Here is a 23863-nt window from a genome sequence, read left to right on the forward strand (position 1 = left end):
GAAACTTGAAACTTTGTATGTAGGTTGAAACTTTGTATTTTTGAAACTTTGAGACTTGAAACTTTGTATGTAGGTATCTTTCCTCATCCTGAACAAATTTGCCTCAAGGACCCTTAAGGTCTGTCAGGATAGATTTTCCTCCACCTTGGAAAGTTTGGAAAACCTTTAAAAAATATATTTTCGTAAGCAATAACAACACCACATGTGGTATGCTGGCCCATGGTGCATATCTTAACTTAGTTTGAGAAAGCTAAGGGACTGGTTAAGAGAGGGTTGAGTTATAGATAAACCAGGAAATCAGATTTTACATATCCATTTAAATCCTTTGTACCCCTAATAATAGATGTATTATATACAGCGCTTATCAACTTGAAAGGGTCAGCAAAGACATTACCATGATGAACTATTAACTGTAGCGTTGATATCTTAAAAAGTAAGGAAACTATTAATACAACAACAAAAAATACTATGCAACTCAAAAAAAATCTTCTCATTTCACATCAGTGTTTACAGGTGCCGATTCTGCCTGTACACTCAAAACAAATTAGTTATGTGTAAATCCAAATAGAATATAAGCGAGTGGCAGCCTATGTATAGGCTATGCTTGTGTAAGTAAGTGGCTCAGATAGGTCACAGCCTTTGGAGTTTTAGGCCACATACAAACTTCATGACTAAGTGACAACCGACAAAATTGTGTGGACATCTTGATCTTCTTTGTGTCTGTGACCTGATGAGACATCCCGTCACTATTCACGAGGGAACTGGAATGTAGATCCTTATCAGAATAAGCAGACAGGAAGACACCTTCTACACATTCCAAGTTCTGAATCTCAGATATCACATTGTGTTGGAGGTTTTTTTGTTTTGACCTTTATTTAACTAGGCAAGTCAGTTAAGAACAAATTCTTATTTTCAATGATGGCCTAGGAACAGTGGGTTAACTGCCTGTTCAGGGGCAGAACAACAGATTTATACCTTGTCAGCTCGGGGGTTTGAACTGGCAACCTTCCAGTTACTAGTCCAACTCTCTAACCACTAGGCTACCCTGACGCAAGTTATTACAGATGCTTTACCTAGATTGTCTTATCAATCTATCTTGTCTCACATCACATCACACCTACCCACTCACATACATGACAAACCTCTCTGTTATGTAAGGTATTATTGTCCAGAAAGATTGATCTTTCATCAGCAGCTAACTGGTTGAGAGGCACCACAGTCAGTCTGTGGGACTGACACATGGTGTTGCTATCACTTTGGCCTTGTCATGGCTTGCCCCTGTCATACCTGCGGGGAACAGCCGCTCCACACAGGCCTCCATATGCATGCAGCATCAGCGCCGTGACAGGATGATTGATGAGGAGGTGTGTCATAAGAATGCAGGCGGAGCATCAGGGATGTTTCAAATTCTACATCCCAAACTCACCTCAGTTAATGATTATGGGCTTCTCTAAACCAGGGACTTTTCATTTTCTACCTCGTGCTGCTACCATTTAGCAGAAGAAGAATGAGGAAGAGGGGACAGAATTTGGGTTTTTGAAATGGATTTCATGCGCTTTACCAATCCTCTGGAGACCTGGGTGATTGAGGGCCCCCAGGAGAGAGTAGCTATGGAGGGCCAGTGGGAAGGAGGTGAATCTGGAGATTCCCTCATGCTTTCAGGGGCCACTTTCATGTCTAAATCTAACGTGGGGACACTGATGCGGTCTGATACAGAGGATTCTGGGGTGGAGATCTGTTCTGAGGCTTCTCTCCCCTCCTCTCCTCCCTCTGTGTCCACGAGTAATACAGATATTGATCCTACAGTCAGTGACGAGGATGGATTCCCCTCTACCCCTCCTTCATGCTCTCCTGTCCTCTCTCTGCCATCTTCCTGCTCCTCTTCCTCCCTGTCCCTCTGCCCCAGGGCTCAGCGGCACAGGGAGCTGGCTGCGGTCATGCACCTAAAATTGGAGCAGGCACTGAGGAGGGCAGACTCTGGAGACAGAGACGCTGTGCCCCGACAGCGGTGTCACACGGCTTCACTACCATCACCTCACACAGTGACCCATATACAGAGGACAAGTCACAGGTCAGGGAGTGCTGGTCTGAGGAGGACAGTCAGCCAGTCAGTAGTGGAAGAACAGGCCTCAACGGCTCTGCTGCAGCACAGAGGAGGGCTCTGCCCACATCACAAGACACTGCCTGCTCAGACAAACACAGAGGTAGGTTTATATTGAAAGGAGTTTACTTCAATCTCATGATTCTCTGACTGTTTTCTTACCTTGAAAGTAGTAGTGGTTCAGAGTGTTGTGCCAAAAGGTTGCTGGTTCGAATCCCCGAGTCAACTAGGTGAAAAATCTGTCCATGTGCCCTTGAGCAAGGCACATAACCATAATTGCTCCTGTAAATTGCTCTGGATAATAGCATCTGCTAAATGACTAAAATGTCAATGTAATGGGACTAGACAGTGATCCATAGTGTTGAGTTTCTTTTCCAAAATCTCCACCATCTGAATGTTTGGCAATTTTTTCCTCTTCTTGGTTGTATAGGACATTTTCAGTAGTCATTTGAAAGTTTATTCCCAAATGTATTGAACGTACATTAGAATCGGGATTGTTATCACTGTTGTTGTTGTTGTTATGACATATGTTATTACTCAAAAACATATTACACAATATGCCAGACAGAAGTCCATTGTCATGTTCAAGCGGTATACCGAACATAAATCCTTTCATGTCTTTTTTTTTTTACAATGAACTGAAGGAATGTCAGGGAGGAAATGAGCGTTTTACCATTCCCAGAGTTAACAGTTGCAACACACACACACACACAGTTAGACACACAGAAAAACAAACGCTAATTGCATCGACTGAATCAGTGTCGTGTCTGTGGGTTGTCATCTAAATCTGTTAGCTTTTTTTAGGAACTCAGACTTTTAACTTTCTGCTGCTGAGAGTTGTAATAGTAGAATGTATTTTCAAAATGTTGTAGTGCATGGGCAGTTTTCCTCTTGTTATTTCATTCACTGACAGACATTGGAGAGCTATTTTAAACCTGTCAAATCAGATGTCCAGTTGATCAATTGCTGGCTATGTTAGCTGGTTAGCCTGACTTACCCATCTAGCTATCTAAATATTGTAGTTATCATGACAGGATTATGTGCCCAGGGGCTTCAGCGCCCCAGGGGGCCCACATTGATTTTGTTGAGTCACTCAGGTACCATAGCACACACAAGACATGGAAAAATGTGTATAATTGCTGGAAATTATGTTTAAAACTGCAACATTTTCTATCAAGCCTCATGGCCAAATGTGTAGAATTGCAGGGAATGATCTTTAAAATGGCAACATTTTCTCTCCGCCAACAAGAAGGGTGGGAACAGTTTGAACAATTTCGGGTTGCATGGGTCACGAGGTGGTGTTTGTTACTATGCCAGTAAATGACAGTATCCATCCGGGCCTACAGTCTGTTGTAGAGTATCAGACAGTGAACCAGTCTGTCCAGGTGAGCAACAGGAATGAGTGGAATGGAGCCAAGCTGGTGTGGGGCTGCCTGGGAAGATGGAGTGTGTGGGTGATGTGTTGAGCAGTCTGCTGTGTTGTTGATAAGACTGTGACGGACATGTCGCGCTTCTGCGTCAGATGGGGAAGCGAGGGCAGTCCCATTGGGGGAAAATTCTTGATTTACTCATTTTGACGGAGATAGTATTTAATCGTTACACAAATTATCCGTTTTCTGCACCAAGGATTCCTCTTTGTGTAGTTATTATCCAGTGGTCATGTTGACAATGTTTGGTGTAATGAAGCAAAGAGATGCTTGTGTTTCATGTTTGCCTCAGTAATCGAGGATCATTAAGTCTTATTAAATGGGGAGATTAGTCGGTGTATGTGGAGGTCTTTGCTCTCGCCAGGACTCAGAGACAGGGTGCTGAGTGTTTATGAGGAGGGCAAAGGTCAGTTAAAGGCCACCTCATTAGCTTAGCTCTCTTTGGGGAAGAAATCTATTTCCTGCTCCTAATGACGGTGCACTTTATGTATTTGTATTTGCTGGGGTCCAGCAAAATTAAGGCAGTTATACCATTTTAAAAACATTACCATACATTCACAACAGATTTCACAACACATTAAGTGTGTGCCCTCAGGCCACTACTCAACTACCACGTATCTGCAACAAATGTGCATTGCTGATTAGTTAGGTCTGCTGCCCCAGAAGTCATAGCTTTAGATTGCTAATCTATTCTGAGCAATAAATGTTTTGTGAAGTAATACACCAGAGTTAATTTACTGTATACTTTTCCATGTGCACTGTTACCTTCCTGCATGTGTCGTCTTTACAGATCAGGGAGAAGGATGTGCGTGAGGAGGAGTATGAGGGGCTCACCCCTGGGCTGGGCTACCTGGAGCAGGTATGCCGGATGCTGGAGGAGATCGCCAGGCTACAGCTACGTAACCAAGGGTTACAGGTGGAGATGGATGCTCTCCGGGAGCAGCAGGGGAGCCAGGTAAAAAGATATGTTGACATTTGGCATCTCAGGATCATGTGTAAATAAAGAATTATGTGGATGAAGGTATATAAACAAGTCAATATTTGACAAGATGTGCTGTGACCATTGACACAGTCAGTGTAACAGGTACGGTTGAAGTCTGAAGTTTACATACACTTAAGTTGGAGTCATTAAAACTCATTTTTCAACCACTCCACAAATGTCTTGTTAATTAACAAACTATAGTTTTGGCAAGTCGGTTAGGACATCTACTTTGTGCATGACACACGTAATTTTTCCAACAATTGTTTACAGACAGATTATTTCACTTATAATTCACTGTATCACAATTCCAGTGAGTCAGAAGTTTACATACACGAAGTTGACTGTGCATTTAAACAGCTTGGAAAATTCCAGAAAATGTCATCATGGCTTTAGAAGCTTCTGATAGGCTAATTGACATAATTTGAGTCAATTGGAGGTGTACCTGTGGATGTATTTCAAGGCCTACCTTCAAACTCAATGCCTCTTTTCTTGACATCATGGGAAAATCAACAGAAATCAGTCAAGACCTCAGAAAATAAATTGTAGACCTCCACAAGTCTGGTTCATCCTTGGGAGCAATTTCCAAAAACCTGATACCACTTTCATCTGTACAAACAATAGTACGCAAGTATGAACACCATGGGACCACGCAGCCGTCATACCACTCAGGGAGGAGATGCGTTCTGTCTCCTAGAGATGAACGTACTTTGGTGTGAAATGTGCAAATCAATCCCAGAACAACAGCAAAGGACCTTGTGAAGATGCTGGAGGAAACAGGTACAAATGTATCTATATACACAGTAAAACAAGTCCTATATCGACATAACCTGAAAGGCCGCTCAGCAAGGAAGAAGCCACTGCTCCAAAACCGCCATAAAAAAGCCAGACAACGGTTTGCAACTGCACATTGGGACAATGATCGTACTTTTTGGAAAAATGTCCTCTGGTCTGATGAAACAAAAATAGAACTGTTTGGCCATAATGACCATCGTTATGTTTGGAGGAAAAGGGGGAGGCTTGCAAGCCGAAGAACACCATTCTAACCGTGAAGCACGGGGGTGGCAGCATCATGTTGTGGGGGTGCTTTGCTGCAGGAGGGACTGGTGCACTTCACAAAATAGATGGCATCATGGGGGAAATTATGTGGATATATTGAAGCAACATCTCAAGACATCAGTCAGGAAGTTAAAGCTTGGTCGCAAATGGGTCTTCCAAATGGACAATGACCCCAAGCATACTTCCAAAGTTGTGGTAAAATGGCTTAAGGACAACAAAGTCAAGGTATTGGAGTGGCCATCACAAAGCCCTCACCTCAATCCTATAAAAAAATTGTGGGCAGAACTGAAAAAGCAAGTGCAAGCAAAGAGGCCTACAAACCTGACTCTGTTACACCAGCACTGTCAGGAGGAATGGGACGAAGTTCACCCAACTTATTGTGGGAAGCTTGTGAAGGGCAACCCGAAACATTTGACCCAAGTTCAACAATTTAAATGCAATGCTACCAAATACTAATTGAGTGTATGTTAACTTCTGACCCACTGGGAATGTGATGAAAGAAAGAAACGCTGAAATGAATCATTCTCTCTACTATTATTCTGACATTTAACATTCTTAAAAGAAAGTGGTGATCCTAACTGACCTAAAACAGGGAATTTTTACTACGATTAAATGTCAGAAATTGTGAAAAACTGAGTTTAAATCTATTTGGCGAAGGTGTATGTAAACTTCCGACATCAACTGTAATTAACCAACATTTGACTTGATGTTTCTATCCGTATAGAATTCAGAACACAACCAGTGTGACTTCAAGGCTTCAGAAGAAGGCGGCCCCTCTGCCAATGAAAGACTTGAAGTCAAAGATTATGAGGACTTACCCCGCCAATCATCTCATAGCAATAGTAATGTGCATCAGCATTTTCGACATAGGTCAACATCGGACACAGTGCTCATGATGGGACATCTAAGTGAGTTACCATCCAATGTTAATTCCCACAGTGTAAACTGTCAAATACTGTGTCATCATTGGTGTATTTAGGTTGAAACTGAAGGTTTTGAATTGTGTGTGTTCTAGAGAAGGGGAAGGAAGTGTCTGGAAGGAGGTACCGGACTATAGAGGATCTGCTTGAGCATCCCGAGGATGATGAAAAGCAGGTGAGATGATGTGAACTCAACTCACTCACGCACACATACACACACAAGCATGCATGTATGCACAAACACACACAGGAACAAGCATGCATGAACACACAAACACAAGCATGCACGCACACATGCACACTTACTCATATTGTATACACACTCAAATAGACACAATTGTACACTGCTGCTACTCGCTGTTTGTCTGTTACCTATGCGTAGTCACTTTGCTCCCACCTACGTGTACAGATTACCTCAACTAGCCTGTACCCCTGCACACTGACTCGGTACCGGTGCCCCCTGTATATAGCCTCGTTATTGTTATTCTTATTGTGTCACCTTTTATTATAACTTTTTATTTTAGCCTATTTGGTAAATATTTTCTTCTTCTTGAACTGCATTGTTGGATAAGGGCTTGTAAATAAGCATTTCACGGTAAAGTCTACACTTGTTGTGTTCGGCGCATGTGGCAAATAAAGTTTGATTTGATTTTGATATTTAAGCTGTGTTTCTGTATTTGTGTGTGTTGCTAGATGCATGCAAACCTATGGTAGAGTATGTCTGTGTGAAAGTATGCTTGTGTCTATGTGTAAATGTGTTTTGAATGAGTCTGCATCAATGTCTCCGTTGACAAATATCTACTGTATGTTTCTCCCCAGGAGAAAGAAGAAGCAGGAAAGAAAGAACAGGGAAGTAGGACAAAGACCTGGAAGCTGAAGATTGGCTCTCTGAGGAGGGAGACCACAGAGAAATCCAGGTGAGACAACATTGACACCTAGAGGACAGTGTGTGTGTGCGTGTGTGTTGTCATACTGTGCATGATGCTCTTATAAAATGTCCATGGCTGCTCTAACATGGCAGCCAAATGGGAATGATGCACTGTTGCATAGATAATGCAGTGTGTGCTGAGGAGCTGTGGAGAGCACATATTTAGCCTAGGCATCTGTTCATGATAATTCACTCTGACCCATCCCAAATGGCCTCTTTGTTTACAATCACACATAGGCTTATGTTAGTGGCCTACCTCAGTTTCGCGAGGCCCCCCGCAAGGTCTTTCTGCCCAACCCCCCCCCCCCAAAAAAAATATATGTTTTAGGACTTCTACACATGGGGCAGAGAGAAATATGTGCAGCTTTATAGCTAATCTCATGCTATTTTGCACATTTTGCCAAGAGGCTAAGGGAAAATTGTGTAGTTTTAAAGCTAATTTCTTGTTATTCTACACATTTTGCCATGAGGCAGAGAGAAAATGTTTCAGTTTTAAAACTAAACATTTTGCTATGGCTTATGACGTGTTCATATGCTATCTGGGGGGGGAAAGGCCCCCAACCAGTGTTTGTTGGGCCCCCCACAATGGGGGCTGCAGAGTGTGGTGTGGTACACCAGTGCTCGCTCTACATCTAAGGAATTATGTTGTAAGACATAAATATTAATTTCAGTGTAATCTTTAATGGTTCTGGTGCATGATTTTTCTTTCACATAAAGCCAACAGATGAATTCATCCGTGAAGAAAGCTAGCGGGCGTTGGTTGGGACAGCTGTTCAGGAGCAGGAAAGCTGTGCCAGAATGAGAAGAGCAGAATGTTCCAACATTACAGTCATTGGTAACATTCCTCCTCTAAGACTTGGAGAATGAGGACGCATACTGTAGCACTTTTTACACAAAGCTATGGATGAATAGGACTCACATCTATTTAGTCATCTCATTATATGGATATTGACATGTATATTTATTGTCTAATTCTTAGTAGTTAAATAGGAATTTTAATGTGATCTCAGTGATCATTGTCCCACAGTATGTTTTAAAGATACCAAACATCAAAATATGAATCCTCGTTTAATTAAGAAGATAACTTTTTAAAATGTTTCTCCTCAAGGGTTTTTACATGACATCTGTTTAAGCAGTAAGGCCCGAGGGGGTGTGGTATATGGTCAATATACCATGGCTAAGGGCTGTTCTTATGTACGACGCTACGTTGAGTGCCTGGATACAGGCCTTAGCCATGGTATATTAGCCATATATTACAAACCCCGTAGGTGCCTTATTTCTATTATAAACTGGTTACCAATGTAATTAGAGCAATAAAAATAAATGTTTTGTCATACCCGTGGTATATGGTCTGATATGCCACGGCTTTCAGCCAATCAGCATTCAGCGCTCAAACCACCCAGTTTATAATCTGATTTAGCCACTCTCTCTTGTATTCAGGATCCTGAGTTGGCTCTAGAAAATGTCTCCTCCATATTTTTTCACTCCATATACACACCCCTTTTGAACAATTCAGAGGCAAAGATAAATATAACCGTTGGTTTTCTTATGAGCTATCTGAGCTCATTAAGATGTAAAAATCAGACCTGGGCCAAAGCAAGGAAAACTGAAAGGTGGCAATCTTTCAGACAACTGTCAATTTGACAATCTTTCGGACAACTGAGAAGCAGATGTACTATCTCGATTACGAAAGCTATACTGAGAAAAAATATAAATGCAACATGTAAAGTCTTGTTCCCATTTTTCATGAGCTGAAATAAAAGATCCCCCAAATCTTCCATAGCACAAAAAGCTTATTTCTCAAAAATGTTGTCAATGTTCATTTCTCTACCATAAGCCACCTCTAACATTGTTTTAGAGAATTTGGCAGTACATCCAACTGGCCTCACAACCATAGACCATGTGTACCACGCCAGGATCTCCACATCCGTCTTCTTCACCTGCAGGATCGTCTGAGGAGGGGGGGTGGGGTGCTGAGGAGTATTTCTGTCTGTAATAAAGACCTTTTGTGGGGACCTGGCTTCCAAGTGGGTGGGCCTATGCTCATGGCTGTGGTTGGGCCCCTCCTATGGCTGTGCCCCTGCCCAGTTGTGAAATCCATAGGTTCAGGCCTATTGAATTTATTTCAATTCCTTCTATGAACTGTAACTCAGTAATATCTTTTAAATTGTTGCATGTTGCATTTATATTTTTGTTCAGTATAAATCAAGCTATTTTTTATGCTATATCTCAGAATTTTGAAAAACAGCAAATGCACTGAAGCATACAAATTCATCTTCTTCCCTGCCTAATCAAGTCCTGTCTGACTCTGGCATTATAACTGAGAAGAATGGGATAAGTGATGCTTTTAATCGTAATTTTATCTCGACAGGCTTTTTACTTGAGAGAAATGGTGGTTTAATTGACCCTGGTCAATCAATAGACTGCTCTTCACTCTGCCAGCCTCTCGCTGACTCAACATTTAACCCGTCAACTTGTAGTTAATCTTTGTTTTCATTTAAACAATTTACTACTTGTGATGTGCTAGATGCCTTGCTTATGATTGATGTAAATAAAAAATACACTGATATTCTTGATCCATTTTTGCTGCAGCTCTCTGCCCCCCTGATTGCTGAATCAATAACCCATATTTTAACCTGATGATTATATCTGGTACTATCCCCAACGTTTGGAAGGCGGCCCATGTACTCCCCCTTCACAAAGGTGGTGACCCTTGTGAACTAAATAATTATCACTCTATTTCTAAACTTTCTTGCCTAGTTAAAATTTTAGAATCCTTGATTAATTCTCAGCTAAGAACTTTTTTATCTTTGAAATGTATTCTAATTGTTCAGTAGTGGGGTTTTAGACCAGGTCATAGCACTATCTCTGCTGGATCCCTAGTTATTTACGTTTACATTTTAGTCATTTAGCCGATGCTGTTATCCAGAGCGACATACAGGAGGAATTAGGGTTAAGTGCCTTGCTCAACAGCACATCGGCAGATTTTCCGGAAATTCTTAACTGCTAGGCTACCTGCCGCCCCATTAGTTATTTAGTTATAAATTATGTGGTTAACTGTATGGATAAAAGGCCACATTGTGTTGCCCCCTTCATTGACCTGTTAAAGGCCTTCGATACTGTTGATCACTCACTGCTAATTTAGAGGTTTTCCTCAATTGGCCTAGACCAGGCTGCATGTAACTGGTTTAAAAATTATTTGACAGATAAACTCAATGTGATGGTGTTAAATCAGGTTTTCTGGACATAACGAAAGGTGTCCCGCAGGGTTCGATTCTGGGTCCTGTACTTTTCACTGTTTATATTACCAAAATTGACAACCTGCACTTGTATGCCGATGATACTGTTGTAGATGCGATTGCCGCCACAGTTGACCAGGCTCTATCTGAACTACAGTCTGCCCTCTTGTATTACAGAAAAACATTATAGACCTGAATTAGTACTGAATGCAGGTAAAACTAAGAAATAGGTCATGCCTCTCGGTAAATAGTAGAAAGCAGATTGTTCAGTCGACATTCCTATTGGTCCCAGACTATGATGACATCATCTACAGTATATGAACACAGCTGCCATCTCATTAAAGCCATTAGATGCAGTTTATCATAGCACACTGCGCTTTATTATGGGCAACAATAATAGTACTCAGTGTATTCTCTACCAGAAAGTTGGTTGACCCTCTTTGATGACACATAGGTTGATACATGTATTGATTGTTTATGTCTTCACACCCCATAGTTAATACTTGGTGGAAGCACCTTTGGCAGCCTGGGAGGCTGGCCCATGTTGACTCCAATGCTTCCCACAGTTCTGCCAAGTTGGCTGGATGTCCTTTGGGTGGTGGACTATTCTAGATACACACGGGAAACTGTTGAGCATGAAAAACCCAGCAGCGTTGCATTTCTCGACAGAAAGCAGTACGCCTGGCACCTGCTACCATAACCCGTTCAAAGGCACTTCAATCTTTTGTCTTGCCCACACATACACAATCCATGTCTCAAGGCTTAAAAATCCTTCATTATTAACCCATCTCCTCCCCTTCATCTACACTGATTGAAGTGAATTGAACAAGTGACGTCAATAAGGGATCATAGCTTTCACCTGGATTCACCTGGTCAGTCTGTGTCATGGAAAGAGCAAGTGTCCTTAATGTTTAATATCAAATTATTTGATATTGAGATAAAAAAAAACGGCTGCTTTGGACCTTTTAAGTATACCAAATATACCAAAAGTGAAAAGAAGAATAAATATGCTGTCTTAAATGAAAGAGTAATGTTTGTTCAGAACACTTGTTCTGTGCTGCTATGCCCTGTACCAAGATATGAAACATACTTTGAATAGATCTTCATTGCAACAAACTAAAACGATACCCAATTAATGAGATTTGAGGCACTTATTAATGCAATCGTAACAGAGATTTAGTTATCCTTACTGAATCTTGATTGAATATAATATAATTGTATAATTTATGCTCCTTTTATTGGATCTCCACTCCTACTACCCCAGTTGTCATGCACTTGATCATGACTACCCCAGGTACTATGCACTTGATCATAACTACCCCAGTTGTTATGCACTTGATCATAACTACCCCAGTTGTTATGCACTTGATCATGACTACCCCAGTTGTTATGCACTTGATCATGACTACCCCAGTTGTTATGCACTTGATCATAACTACCCCAGTTGTTATGCACTTGATAATGACTACCCCAGTTGTTATGCACTTGATCATGACTACCCCAATTACTATGCACTTGATCATGACTACCCCAGTTGTTATGCACCTGATCATGACTACCCCAGTTACTATGCACTTGATCATGACTCCCCCAGTTACTATGCACTTGATCATAATTACCCCCAGTTGTTATGCACTTGATCATGACTACCCCAGTTGTTATGCACTTGATCATGACTACCTCAGTTGTTATGCACTTGATCATGACTACCCCAGTTGTTATGCACTTGATCATGACTACCCCAGTTGTTATGCACTTGATCATGACTACCCCAGTTGCTATGCACCTGATCATGACTACCCAGTTGCTATGCACCTGATCCTGACGACCCCAGTTGCTATGCACCTGATCATGACTACCCTAGTTGTTATGCACCTGATCATGACGACCCCAGTTGTTATGCACCTGATCATGACTACCCTAGTTGTTATGCACCTGATCATGACTACCCTAGTTGTTATGCACCTGATCATGACTACCCCAGTTGTTATGCACCTGATCATGACTACCCCAGTTGTTATGCACTTGATTAGTTCCAGGAAAATAAAATCTTCCATGAGAAAAGGGACGATTTATTTATAGTAACTGATGAGTCATCAGCACTCCAAATAACCCTGTGTTGAAATGTATAGGCAGTTCATCATAACAATTACACCTACACAGAATCACAGACGATTACCAATGTACCGCTTATTATTGACAGTAAACAGTGCAGCGGTAATGACGCGTGGAGGAGTTAGTCTAATGATGAACTGAGCTATAGGGCTTTTTCCTCTTTCACCACAAGACAGAGGTGTGACTTCAGATAAATGTATAAACATCCTAAATCCTAAATCATCAACCTAACAACCTTATATAATAGTCTCTACATGACTGAACATCTACAGCCAGTTCAGACCAAACAGCAGTGGGTTTTTTAAAATAATTTGTTTATTCTTTATTGACCAAGGTTGAGGGGATAGGACTCCCCTAGCATTCCCATGTAAAGAGATGTCAATGACAAACACATCCGAACAAGAGAGGGGGAATAGGATTCATACTTCATACATAAAATACATTTATTTGCTATTTCCCTGTTTTCGTCTGCAAGACAGTGTCCTTCACGATCCATTTGACCCAGACCGCATCCATATGTGCTATTAAATATAGAGATACATCTGTGTGGGGTTGTATGTATGTGAGAAGAGAGAAGGCGGGTTGTATGTGTGTGAGAAGAGAGAAGGCGGGTTGTATGTGTGTGAGAAGAGAGAAGGCGGGTTGTATGTGTGTGAGAAGAGAGGAGGCGGGTTGTATGTATGTGAGAAGAGAGGAGGCGGGTTGTATGTACGTGAGAAGAGAGGAGGCATGCCAGTTTGGCCCCTGCCTAGGTCTCTACATGATGCCACAGGAGGACAGGGGGTTGGCGATCTGACAGGTGCAGGCTGACTGGCAGTACTGGCGTACCGTCTGGTAGCAGCTCCGGTCGGCCTCCCCGCCCCACTGCACCGGGCCATTGGGGTCAGAGGGCAGCCGGCTCAGGATGCTGGTGTTGATGGCCAGGGCAGCCAGCCCATAGTCAGTGAACAGCACCGTCTCACGCCTGCACGTTGGGCACGAGATGAACTTGTACTTGGGGCAGGACTCGTAGAGGATCTGCAAGCACTCCTCACACACCGAGTGCAGGCAGGAGAGGATGCGTGGACGCTTGCCTGCAAAGTTGTAGGTGTGGCCGCAGGTGGGGCAGTCCAGGGGCTCACAAGGCATCACGGGCCCTGAGGAGGAAGAGGAGGTGGAGGAGGAGGTGGAAGAAGAACGCAGCACGTACTGGTTGACTATGACGTCCTCCATCTTGTAGTGGAACTGGTGGTAGCAGATCTCAGCGGCGCTGGCTTTGCGCTGGGCCAGGTAGCTCTCCCTGCGGCCCATGGGAGCTGGGGGAGATGAGACCATGGGTCTGGTGGGGGGCAGGTCAGTGCAGGTCATCTCCAGGGCTAGGTCACTGCACGCCTGGTTCACAATGATCTCTCCCTCTCCCCCTCCATCCCATGCCACCCGCGGGGGAGGGGTGAAGCAAGGCTGGGTGACTGGCACCGTGCATTCCCGGGGGAACTTTTCCGACTGGATGATCTTGACGGTATCCATGGGGATTGTCACAGGCTGCCGCCTGAGGCAGGACATGGACATTAAGCTTATTTGTGTGTCTGTGTCTTTGTTAGAGAGAGGGGGCTGTGGGTGGTTCAGCGGGCAATGCCCCTGGCTTGGGTTGGGCGTGGGGCGGGGCTCTGAAGTGAACTGGGGGTGTCAAAGTCAGCCATTAGAGGGGACATGGGGACGTATGATTCTGTCCATTGTTTCAATTAGAAGGCCTTCCACGTCTGTGGTGCTGTTATCCTGACTCTTTATGTGGGACAGAAGGACTGAGGACTAAAGCCAGAGCCCTCAAACCTGGAGCAGTGAAACAGACTTCCCTATCACACAGAAACACTGTCCGCTGATAACACTACTGATAGACAGCGATAACAGTCCGAGCCTGGTAGTTAGTCCTCTTAAAACTAGTCTGTGCAGTCTTAGATATACAATAAAGATATGTACTGGATATTCAACCACAGTAACAGCTGAACACCAAACAGGACTCAACACATCAGCACAAAGATATGTTTTCAGTGATAACACCAATAAATAATCTTAAATGTACATATATAGATACTAATATGATACACTTACACAACAGGGTTGTGAAGAGTTCTACTCTCAAAATGGAGAGCTCAAGCAGCACAGGCTGTTCAGTAGTAGTTCGCTCTGTATTGTCTCACACAGCGTCCTGTGGCTTGCCAGGGGAAACTGACTCAAACGGGGCTTGCTTGTTTCTAGGTTGTTGCTGCTCAAACCAGAACTTCCTTCCTGTTTCTGAGCTTGTGGAATGGCCTTGTGTGTGAGAACAACCTGTAGAAACTCTGGAACCTCCTCTCTCTCTCTCTCTCTCTCTCTCTCTCTCTCTCCCACTCTCTCTCTCTCTCTCTCTCTCTCTCTCTCTCTCTCTCTCTCTCTCTCTCTCTCTCTCTCTCTCTCTCTCTCTCTCTTTCTCTCCTCTTGGTCAAATATGGTTTTGTGTCCTTTGGCTTCCTTGACTGGAGTCTGATAAGGCTGAGGTCTTTTTTTAGGAGGCAATGGAAATCCCCTGCTCCTTAACAAACCACTCCTGAATTCCTCTAAGGAAGGGGTGCTTGACTTTCAAACTGAGTCCTCCCACTAGGGTAGCTGATAAAGGTCTCTAGGGAGACCTTGTCCTCGTCACGGTCTGTCTGTCTGTCTGTCTGTCCCTCAGCGGTTCAGAGTGACAGCAGTGGCCTCAGACAGTCAGATGGTGTGACTGTCGTCCTCACAGTCCTCTTTGGCTGAGTTACCTGAGGAAGGAGAGTTTGATAAGTTAACACCACTCACCAAGATGAATCACACATGAATCTGCCATGACTATGTATTATTGTGGATGGATATGGTTACTCTATTTTAAGACATGCCTCTTTAGGGAGTACACTGAAATATTAAGAATAGAGAACCCTCCTTTGAAATCCTTAATAACCGTAGAGAAGGGGCTCTATTTTTTACCAAAGCATACTGTGGTTGTAGTTGTCTGAAAGAATGATGAGTCTGGGTGGTTTTAGTCTCCTCACGCCGCTAGCGTCCTATCAACTCCCGTTATCATCCTACTATATAGTGCACGAAAGAGATGCATGTTTGGTCAGCGGCAGATGAGCAAAACCATCGCTATAATGAGGATGTGTGACTCGGTTTCATTATGCAGGTGGTGTAAATGTATGATTGGATGTAATACTATGTCTGTTTCCACGGCAACACAACAAGGAGTAAAATTGCACATCTTTTCTCTTCCACACAAGGCTCTCGTTATACGTGATGCACGAAGAGAGAAGGAGAGAGAGAGAGTAGTGCAGCGGTCCTAGTTACTATTAATGGTCTATTTCTCTATGCGTTTTACTGTGGTTTCCTGCCCCCAACCTCCCTTTATGATGCCTGGCTAATTCAAGTCAATACTGGATGTCTACAGTGTATATTTTTCACCATTGAGGTAGAATAGTATTCATAATTCCCTTCAGTGTCCATTCATCCATCCACGCTACCCACGCTACTAATGAACATCTCATTTGGCAACAGTGATATGAAAATGGAAGCTGATGACGAAGGAGGCCTCCTGCTGAGGCGTGACGTTAGTGCCTTGTGATAGACGCCCCTCTTCAGTTAAGTAAGAGGCTAATATCAGCTGTAGCAGCCCTACGTTAGTCAGTCAGGCCTATGTTGTTAAGATACCAGGCCTCTGTCTGTCTGTCTCTCTTGTCTGTCTGTCTGTCTGTTTGTCTGCAGCCCTGCCCAGTAGTCAGCCTGCCTGCCCAGGAATTAAACTAATGAAATCATGTGCTGAACATTTGACCCTGTCAGCACAAACAAACAAGGGAGAAAAGGGAGAGCCGGAGAGATGGTGATAGCAGCACTCTGGCGAGAGGAGAGACACACAACACACACATTCCTACATACGTACGTACACACACACTAACACCAAGAACACTCTCACCCTTATTCTGTACTTCCCAATCACATACGCCACCCATAACATTTTAGGACACACACAAATTGAATAGACAGACTAACATGCGTGCAGAGATGCTATGAAACGCTAATAAACCAGACTACTTATAGTCTCATCTTCCATGGACTCATTACAGATTCAAGAATACAGTTAGTATAGAAAGTCATGACCCCCTTTCAAAATGTTCACCTTTTGTTGCCTTACAGCCTGAAATGAAAACACATCAAATCAGACTTTTTCCGGCTTTATTTACACACTGTAATCCACAATATCCAAGTGAGAATTGTTTTTGTTTTTTTTACTCTGAAAATGTATTAAAAGTAAAACAGTAAATAACCCTATTTGGATAAGTGAACACCCCCTGAGTTAATACTGGGTGGAACCATCTTTTGCTTGAATTACAGCCATGAGTCTCTCTGAATACGTCTCTACTAACTTTGTTCACCTAGACTGTGTAATATTTTCCCATTCTTCCTTGCAGAATTGTTCAACCTCAGTCGAATTGCGTGGTGACCGCTCATGGACGTGAAGATGGTTCATGTTTTAATATGACATTGACACAAAGCACACTACCAAAGCAACCGTACAGTGGCTGAAGGACAAGAAGGTGAATGTCCTTGAGTGGCCTAGTCAGAGCCCCGACCTAAATCCCATCCAGAATCTGTGGGATGACTTGAAGAGTGCAGTCCATGAGCGGTCACCACGCAATTTGACTGAGGTTGAACAATTCTGCAAGGAAGAATGGGCAAATATTACACAGTCTAGGTGTGCAAAGTTAGTAGAGACGTATTCAGAGAGACTCATGGCTGTAATTCAAGCAAAAGCTGGTTCCACCCAGTATTAACTCAGGGGGTGTTCACTTATCCAAATAGGGTTATTTACTGTTTTACTTTTAATAAAATATATATACAGGAGTATATTTTTACTTGGATATTGTGGGTTACTGTGTGTAAATAAAGCCGGAAGAAGTTTAATTTGATGTGTTTTCATTTCAGTCTGTAAGGCAACAAAAGGAGAACATTTTTAAAATGGGTGATGACTTTCTATACCAACTGTACGTCTGGATTATGTCGTCTGGATTACTATGTCGTCTGGATTATTGTTGATTGTTTATGTTTGCTGGTCTGTTTTTAAAAATGTTCTAGATTATTTTGGAAATTCCTGAAAAACAGAACCAATGCAGAAACATTACCAACAACAACAAAAAACACCCAGAACATCCCTACCATCTTCCACTCCCCCATTCCTCCTCCCTCCATTTTCCTACACCCACACACACCTAAACTGCTGAGTCCAGCTGTCTCCCTCACACTGCCTTCTGGCTGCATTCCACCTGTGCAGTGCAGGGAGCAGGAGAAGGACACGATGTTCTGACTGAGTCAGACACTATCAGCAGGCTCTCTCTGCATCTCCATGACACACACCTTCACCCTCAGCCAGGTGACCTGAACTGGACCAGGCAGAATGACTGGTTGACTGGTACCTGTGCCTCTATAACACACCCAGCAACAGTACACAGAGAATGTTGACTATGTTCTGATTAGTATCCACAGCTCTGTCTTGGCTGATTAAAGGTATGTGCTGCTCTGCTCTACCGTGTGGTGGTTATAATGTATTATGATTACATAAATGGTATAATGACCTTAGAGTTGGCTGTGGACAAATCCCCAGATGTGTCCCTGTTGACCGCAGTGAATCTGCAGAAAGTGCTATACTCTAAATGCCTGTGAATTCCATAAAGCACCGCTTAATGTTGTCGTTGATTAGTATAGGCCTATATGATGCTGATTATGATAGGATTCGAATACACGTGGTTGTTTTTTAAATCATTAGATGTTGGTCGTTATCGCTGTGGTAAAGTGGTATTCAGATGTGTACATTCAATGTTGTCAATGTGTAAATCCATCTACTGTAAGAAATCTGTTTTCTGAATTCTGACTAGAATGTTGATGTGCATTCTGCTCTATTCTTTAGTCATAATCCTGTTGGGATTGAATGAGGAGATATGAGGGGTGATTATGTTAGTGTATGTGTGAGGGGGAGGTTAAAGAATTCAACTCCTTCCATTCAGGAGGGGGGCGGCAGGTAGCCTAGTGGTTAGGGCGTTGGGCCAGTAACCAAAAGGTTGCTATATCGTATCCCTGAGCTGACAAGGTAAAAATCTGTCGTTCTGCCCCTGAACAAGGCAGTTAACTCACTGTTCCTAGGCCGTCATTGTGAATAAGTATGTGTTCTTAACTGACTTGCCTAGTTGAATAAAGGTTAAAAATACAAATGAATAAATAAGAAATGCAAAGCAGACGTCAGCCATTTTCTCCACAATTCATTACAGCCAACTACTCTTTGTGCTCTCTCTCTCTCTCTCTCTCTCTCTCTCTCTCTCTCTCTCTCTCTCTCTCTCTATGGCAACATGGCAGGCCACAGAGCTTGTTGGTGTCGACACCAGCAGAAAAACTATAACGATAATGGCCCCTCTTGACACACAGCCTCATGAAGGACTTATGAGGGACACGTCGAGCCACATACAAATCAATATCCCAGTGGCTCGATTGATTAAGCTGATTGATTTTTGTGGAGACTTATGTCTCAGCTCAGGGAGAAGCAGACACAGACACTGTTGCTGTGATGAGGAGGGGTGTAGTTGGAGATCTGTAACTGATGAGCATGTGCGTATTTGGGGAGCTTGCCTCAGTGAGGAAGGAGCAGGTTTAGCGCGGTGGCAGCGTGTGGGAGTGGTGCGACAGTGGCAGCAGCAGTTATGCAATCACAGCATGGTAGCAGGAAACAGCACTCGGACTGCAGTCAGCACCAGCACAGTGCATGGTCAATATGGAGATCCCTCAGTGCTGTTGACAGCTACAGAACAGGCAGTTCCAGCCAGGTCCCGCCCCTCCCCTCCCAGAGATCTGTCACATGTCATGACCTCTGGGGATATGATACCCCAAAGGTAGCCTTAAGATACCCTTTCCCCTGCAGTCAACTGACAATGGAATATCTGTGGACTGAATCGAACCCCCCACCAGGTGTGTGTGTGTGCTTGTGTGTGTGCGTGCATGTGTGTGTGTGTAGCTTATGCATACGTCTGTGTGTATGTCTGGGCGCGGGCATGTGTCCAAGGAATGGAGGATTGTGATGCAACAAGCCTCTCATCTGCAACAAAGACACGGTACTACAGCTGTAGGATTTTAATTTGACCCCTTTTGCCGCAGGAGGAGAATAATTCTGCAGCAGGAGGATTTGAATATCTGAAGAAGTGGTTAGAATCGCCACCAGGGGGGAAGCTGGAAGTGGTGTTTGTATACAGTGCACACTGTAACTACACTTTACCTTATGTAGGCTACGTGCAGGCAACGGCGCGGCTCGTGTTAACTATTATGTGGATTATCATAAATTAACATTTTTGTAGGGGGTAGATGCATTTTTCATTAGGGAAAATAATTTTCTTTAGCTCAATTGTCTTATTATATGTTGAAGGCAAGCAATACGTAGAATAAATGACTGGTTTTCTCAGTGCCTGTGTGGTCCAGTGGTTACAGCCACTGACCCTGGCACACATATGCCAGAGTTGGTGTGGGTTTGAATCTGGCCCTTTGACTCATGGATGAACATCTATTTTTGAATTATTAATTCAGAGTGATTACAGGGTTGATTCCTCTTGGTTACAGGGTTGAAACAGAAACAACTCAAAGGTTAACAGTTTAGGCGTTAATTCCGAGTTGTTAAGGTTAGGGCTGTGGTTTGGAGAAGTCTTAAAACTAAATGATAAAAAATTACACGCCTATGGATCATCAGTATTCATAGTATTCTTAGTGAACTGCCATAGAGCAGTGGTCTAAGCAGCGCACTCCGAGCCACGTGAGCGCTGGGCGATATAGTGGCCAGCCCGAGTCTACATTGGGCCCACAAGTTAATTACATTAATTTCAATGTTTTCAAGAAAGTAAAACAAATAGTCTGATCATTTACACATCAAAGAAGTGTCTCAGCTCAACAAAGTCGTCTTTGGGTAGGCTCAAATGCATTAACATCTTGACAGCTTCACAAAATAACATATTAAAGCCAAACAGTACAGGCTTTCAATCCACACCAAAGACCAGAACTATGTTGACAAATGATACATAGCCTAAGTATAAAGCGTGGACGAGCATCCACACTGGAGGAAAGTGTATCGTTCTGCAGTCGTGCTACATCTGTCAATCAACTGATGGTCCAAATCAGCTCAACAACTCTGACAGGTAAACACAGTAGCATATTATCCGTTTTCACATCTTTCATTATGTGACAATGATAGGCTAGCCTACAGAATGTAGCCTATTGGAATATAATCAACTAACAAGGGGCCTACTGCAACCGTCGATTGGCACTAGATTATCGCCAGCTGATGTCTCATCAATACACTCTAAATTCACCTGCACAGCTGATCTCAATTGCAACCATTATTGGCCACCTCTACCGCTGCCTAAAATATGATGTCGGTGTTTCCTTTAGTCCTGCTTGCAACCAAAGTAAATCGAGATATTTCGCCCTCTGGCTGGTATTGTAATCGGAAACAACGTAGTCCTTTTTAACAAACTAAGGGGCAATTCATCTATTTGACAGGAATTCCGTAAAATAGTAATGAAGTGTTTCCTCGTTTACCACAGAAAATGTATCGTGGCAATTTACCCAACTCTTTGTATGAATGGAAACTAATGTTGGTGTAGCCTATTGTTATTATTTTATTTGTTTCCTATTTATGTTATCCAAAAGGGTCTGGTAACGTCATTTCTATTCAAGATCGGGGGTAAAATATCCCTGGACTGTCCATTTTGAAATGTGTGAATATATCAAGTCAATCTAGGGGATTGAGTTAGTTGTGCCAGTAGGGCGTGGGCCAGAATCGAACCCACGGCGACACAGTAGACCTTAATTGAATCAATCAAGACCTTAATTGAACTAAATTTTGCTGCATTTGAAATACATGTTTGTACATTTGAATGTTGCAGTAATAGGACCTAGGCCTAGCGTTTGAGCGAGGGAGAGAGAAAATTATTTTGATAGCAAGCCCTGATCCAAATGACTCCCCGCATCGAGAGAAAGATAACTGCTCTTTATCAGGGACTCACGAGACTCATTCTAATTTCCTGATGCAGCAGGAAAATTCTCATCGACAAAAGAGTGATCAAGGTAAGATCTGACATCTGGACAAACAGACACACACACACCAGCACATACATTGGCACACACCCAATATGGAACGCACATGCACAAATATTCCACAGAGCCCCCTTTCGGTGTACACGGACACACTGATGCATCCTTGATTAAGCCTTTTACCTGTGTTGTTGTTTAGTCCTGTCGTAACATATCGTCTCCCAGTTCTCTTACCACCTTGCTGTGTGTTGTTGTTGTTGGTTTTGGATATTACTGTGCTGTGAGGAGACAATAGTCTTGTTACAGGGTAAAGCTTCCATGTGCGTGTGAAGCTGATGACATGGCCCATTGGTCTCAGTTCGTCTGAGAGTAGAACAGAAGGTGTTTTGCCAGAGGGGCAGAGGAGGAGGAGGAGGAGGAGGAGGAGGAAGAGGAGGAGAAGGAGGAGGAGAGGAGCGACGGAGGCAAGGTGATCATTCCTGTCTGTGAGACCCTGAGAACACAAACGGTGGAGGGAGGGAGGGAAGGTAAGATGGAGGCTGAGCTGTCGAAGGATGGATGCGTCACTCCTTCCTTTAGTCACAGTGATGGAGGACAGAGACTGGTGGTGGAGCCCACCTCTTCTTCTCCTCTGTCGGTTCCCTTCGTCCTTCAAACTCTCTCCCTCTCACCCTGTCGTCTGCGGTGTGGCCAAGCGGCAGTTTCTAGCAGCTCCCTCTCCATCCCTCCTCCTGTCTCTTTCTCTCTGCCTGTCAGTCAGCCAGCCAAATAGGTTGTGTGTGCTCCTGTGATGCCTCTCTGGGTATCTTCCTCTCCTCTCTCTCTCTCTCTCTCTGGTCTCAGAGCCTCAGGTCTTCACTGATGTCTTTCTTTCATCCTCTCTTCTTTTCTTCCACTCAGTCGTTATCTCTCCCCCAGTGGCGTCAATGTGCTCCTTTTCTCTCACGGCTGCCGTTTGTTAGCCTTGCTCCTTCTCCGCTGCTGTCAATGCGCCTCTGTGCACACACTCACACACTGGCTCACGCATACACACACACACGCTTGTTCTCTGTTTCTGTCTCCCTTACCATATGTATGTGGCTCTCTCTCTCTCCCTCTCTTTCTCTCTCTCTCTCTCTCTCTCTCTCTCGATCTCTGTCTCTGGACCTGACAATTTCTAGTGCATGTTTTCTCCTCCCCCTCTCTTGCTCTCTCTCTCCTTGCTCTCTCTCTTATCTTGCTCTCTCTCCCTCCCTCCCTCTCTCTCTCTGCAGTCTCCGCTGCAGTGCCTCTGCAGGCTGGATCACGTTTTCTAGTTGCCAGTGAAAATATTTCAGCCAATGAGGGCCCTGAAAACCCACCCCCCTTCTACCCTACACTCACTCACACCACCTACTGAAAGATGGAAGCTATGTGCAGAGAGCACTGAATCATACTCCATATACAATATTAATCCATCACACACAAACAAAAACATATTCTTGGTACACAGGCCAGGCACACAGGAAATACAGGAAGCTGCTAACAAATAGATCTGATCTGCAGAGTGCAGCACTAAACATAAATCCAATAAACAAATTCATTCAAATATGGAATATTTAACAGCACAACACCCATGAATCATACTGCATCACATTACAGGCCAACATACATATAATGAGCCACACAGTTCATATAGGGAAAACAGACCACATGACCACCACTGCATTTTTCAAAACAACATAGAAATGTTGTATACTCGTGGTGAGATTTCACTGAAACGCAGTATCACAGAAACATGGGATATTCATGTCATCAGCTCGCTTTCACAAACACAAAGTGGCAGACACTTAAAATCAGTGTCCCTGTCTGGCCGTCATGCCACAGCCTCAGCCGTCACAGACCAGCATTACGTAACGCGGATTTTAATCAGTTTCCCATCTCCACAGGCCTGCATGTTGACCTATAAATAATCCTCATCTCGGATTGAAAAGATGATCTATGAAAGAATATCTGTGTGTGCTTCTGCATAACCCACGCA

At 43.4% G+C, this 23863-nt stretch overlaps 2 protein-coding genes across 2 annotated transcripts; one reads left to right on the forward strand and one right to left on the reverse strand.

The window, feature by feature from the left end:
- The first annotated feature begins 1229 nt into the window (after window positions 1-1229).
- On the forward strand, window positions 1230-9192 carry si:dkey-106l3.7. Its single transcript, XM_036977351.1, has 6 exons — window positions 1230-2204; window positions 4319-4483; window positions 6291-6474; window positions 6582-6661; window positions 7306-7403; window positions 8132-9192. The coding sequence occupies exons 1-6, from the start codon at window positions 1542-1544 to the stop codon at window positions 8214-8216; spliced, it is 1275 nt and encodes a 424-aa protein (XP_036833246.1). The 5' UTR covers window positions 1230-1541; the 3' UTR covers window positions 8217-9192.
- A 3869-nt stretch (window positions 9193-13061) lies between these two features.
- Window positions 13062-23054, reverse strand: rnf208 (ring finger protein 208). The gene is made up of 2 exons (XM_021602579.2): window positions 22048-23054; window positions 13062-15536 (listed from the first exon to the last, which is right to left on the reverse strand). The coding sequence occupies exon 2, from the start codon at window positions 14314-14316 to the stop codon at window positions 13525-13527; it is 792 nt and encodes a 263-aa protein (XP_021458254.1). The 5' UTR covers window positions 14317-15536; window positions 22048-23054; the 3' UTR covers window positions 13062-13524.
- Window positions 23055-23863: the final 809 nt, after the last annotated feature.

Source organism: Oncorhynchus mykiss, chromosome 5, assembly GCF_013265735.2.
Source record: "Oncorhynchus mykiss isolate Arlee chromosome 5, USDA_OmykA_1.1, whole genome shotgun sequence".
NCBI classification, from domain to species: Eukaryota; Metazoa; Chordata; class Actinopteri; order Salmoniformes; family Salmonidae; genus Oncorhynchus; species Oncorhynchus mykiss.

Excerpts from the sequence above, each read along its gene's own strand:
- si:dkey-106l3.7 (XM_036977351.1), top strand. The coding sequence starts at position 1,542 with ATGGATTTCATGCGCTTTACCAATCCTCTGGAGACCTGGGTGATTGAG. Across the intron at positions 4,484-6,290 it reads GGGAGCAGCAGGGGAGCCAG|AATTCAGAACACAACCAGTG; the intron begins GTAAAAAGATAT and ends CTATCCGTATAG. Across the intron at positions 6,475-6,581 it reads GCTCATGATGGGACATCTAA|AGAAGGGGAAGGAAGTGTCT; the intron begins GTGAGTTACCAT and ends TGTGTGTTCTAG.
- rnf208 (XM_021602579.2), bottom strand. The coding sequence starts at position 14,316 with ATGTCCATGTCCTGCCTCAGGCGGCAGCCTGTGACAATCCCCATGGAT.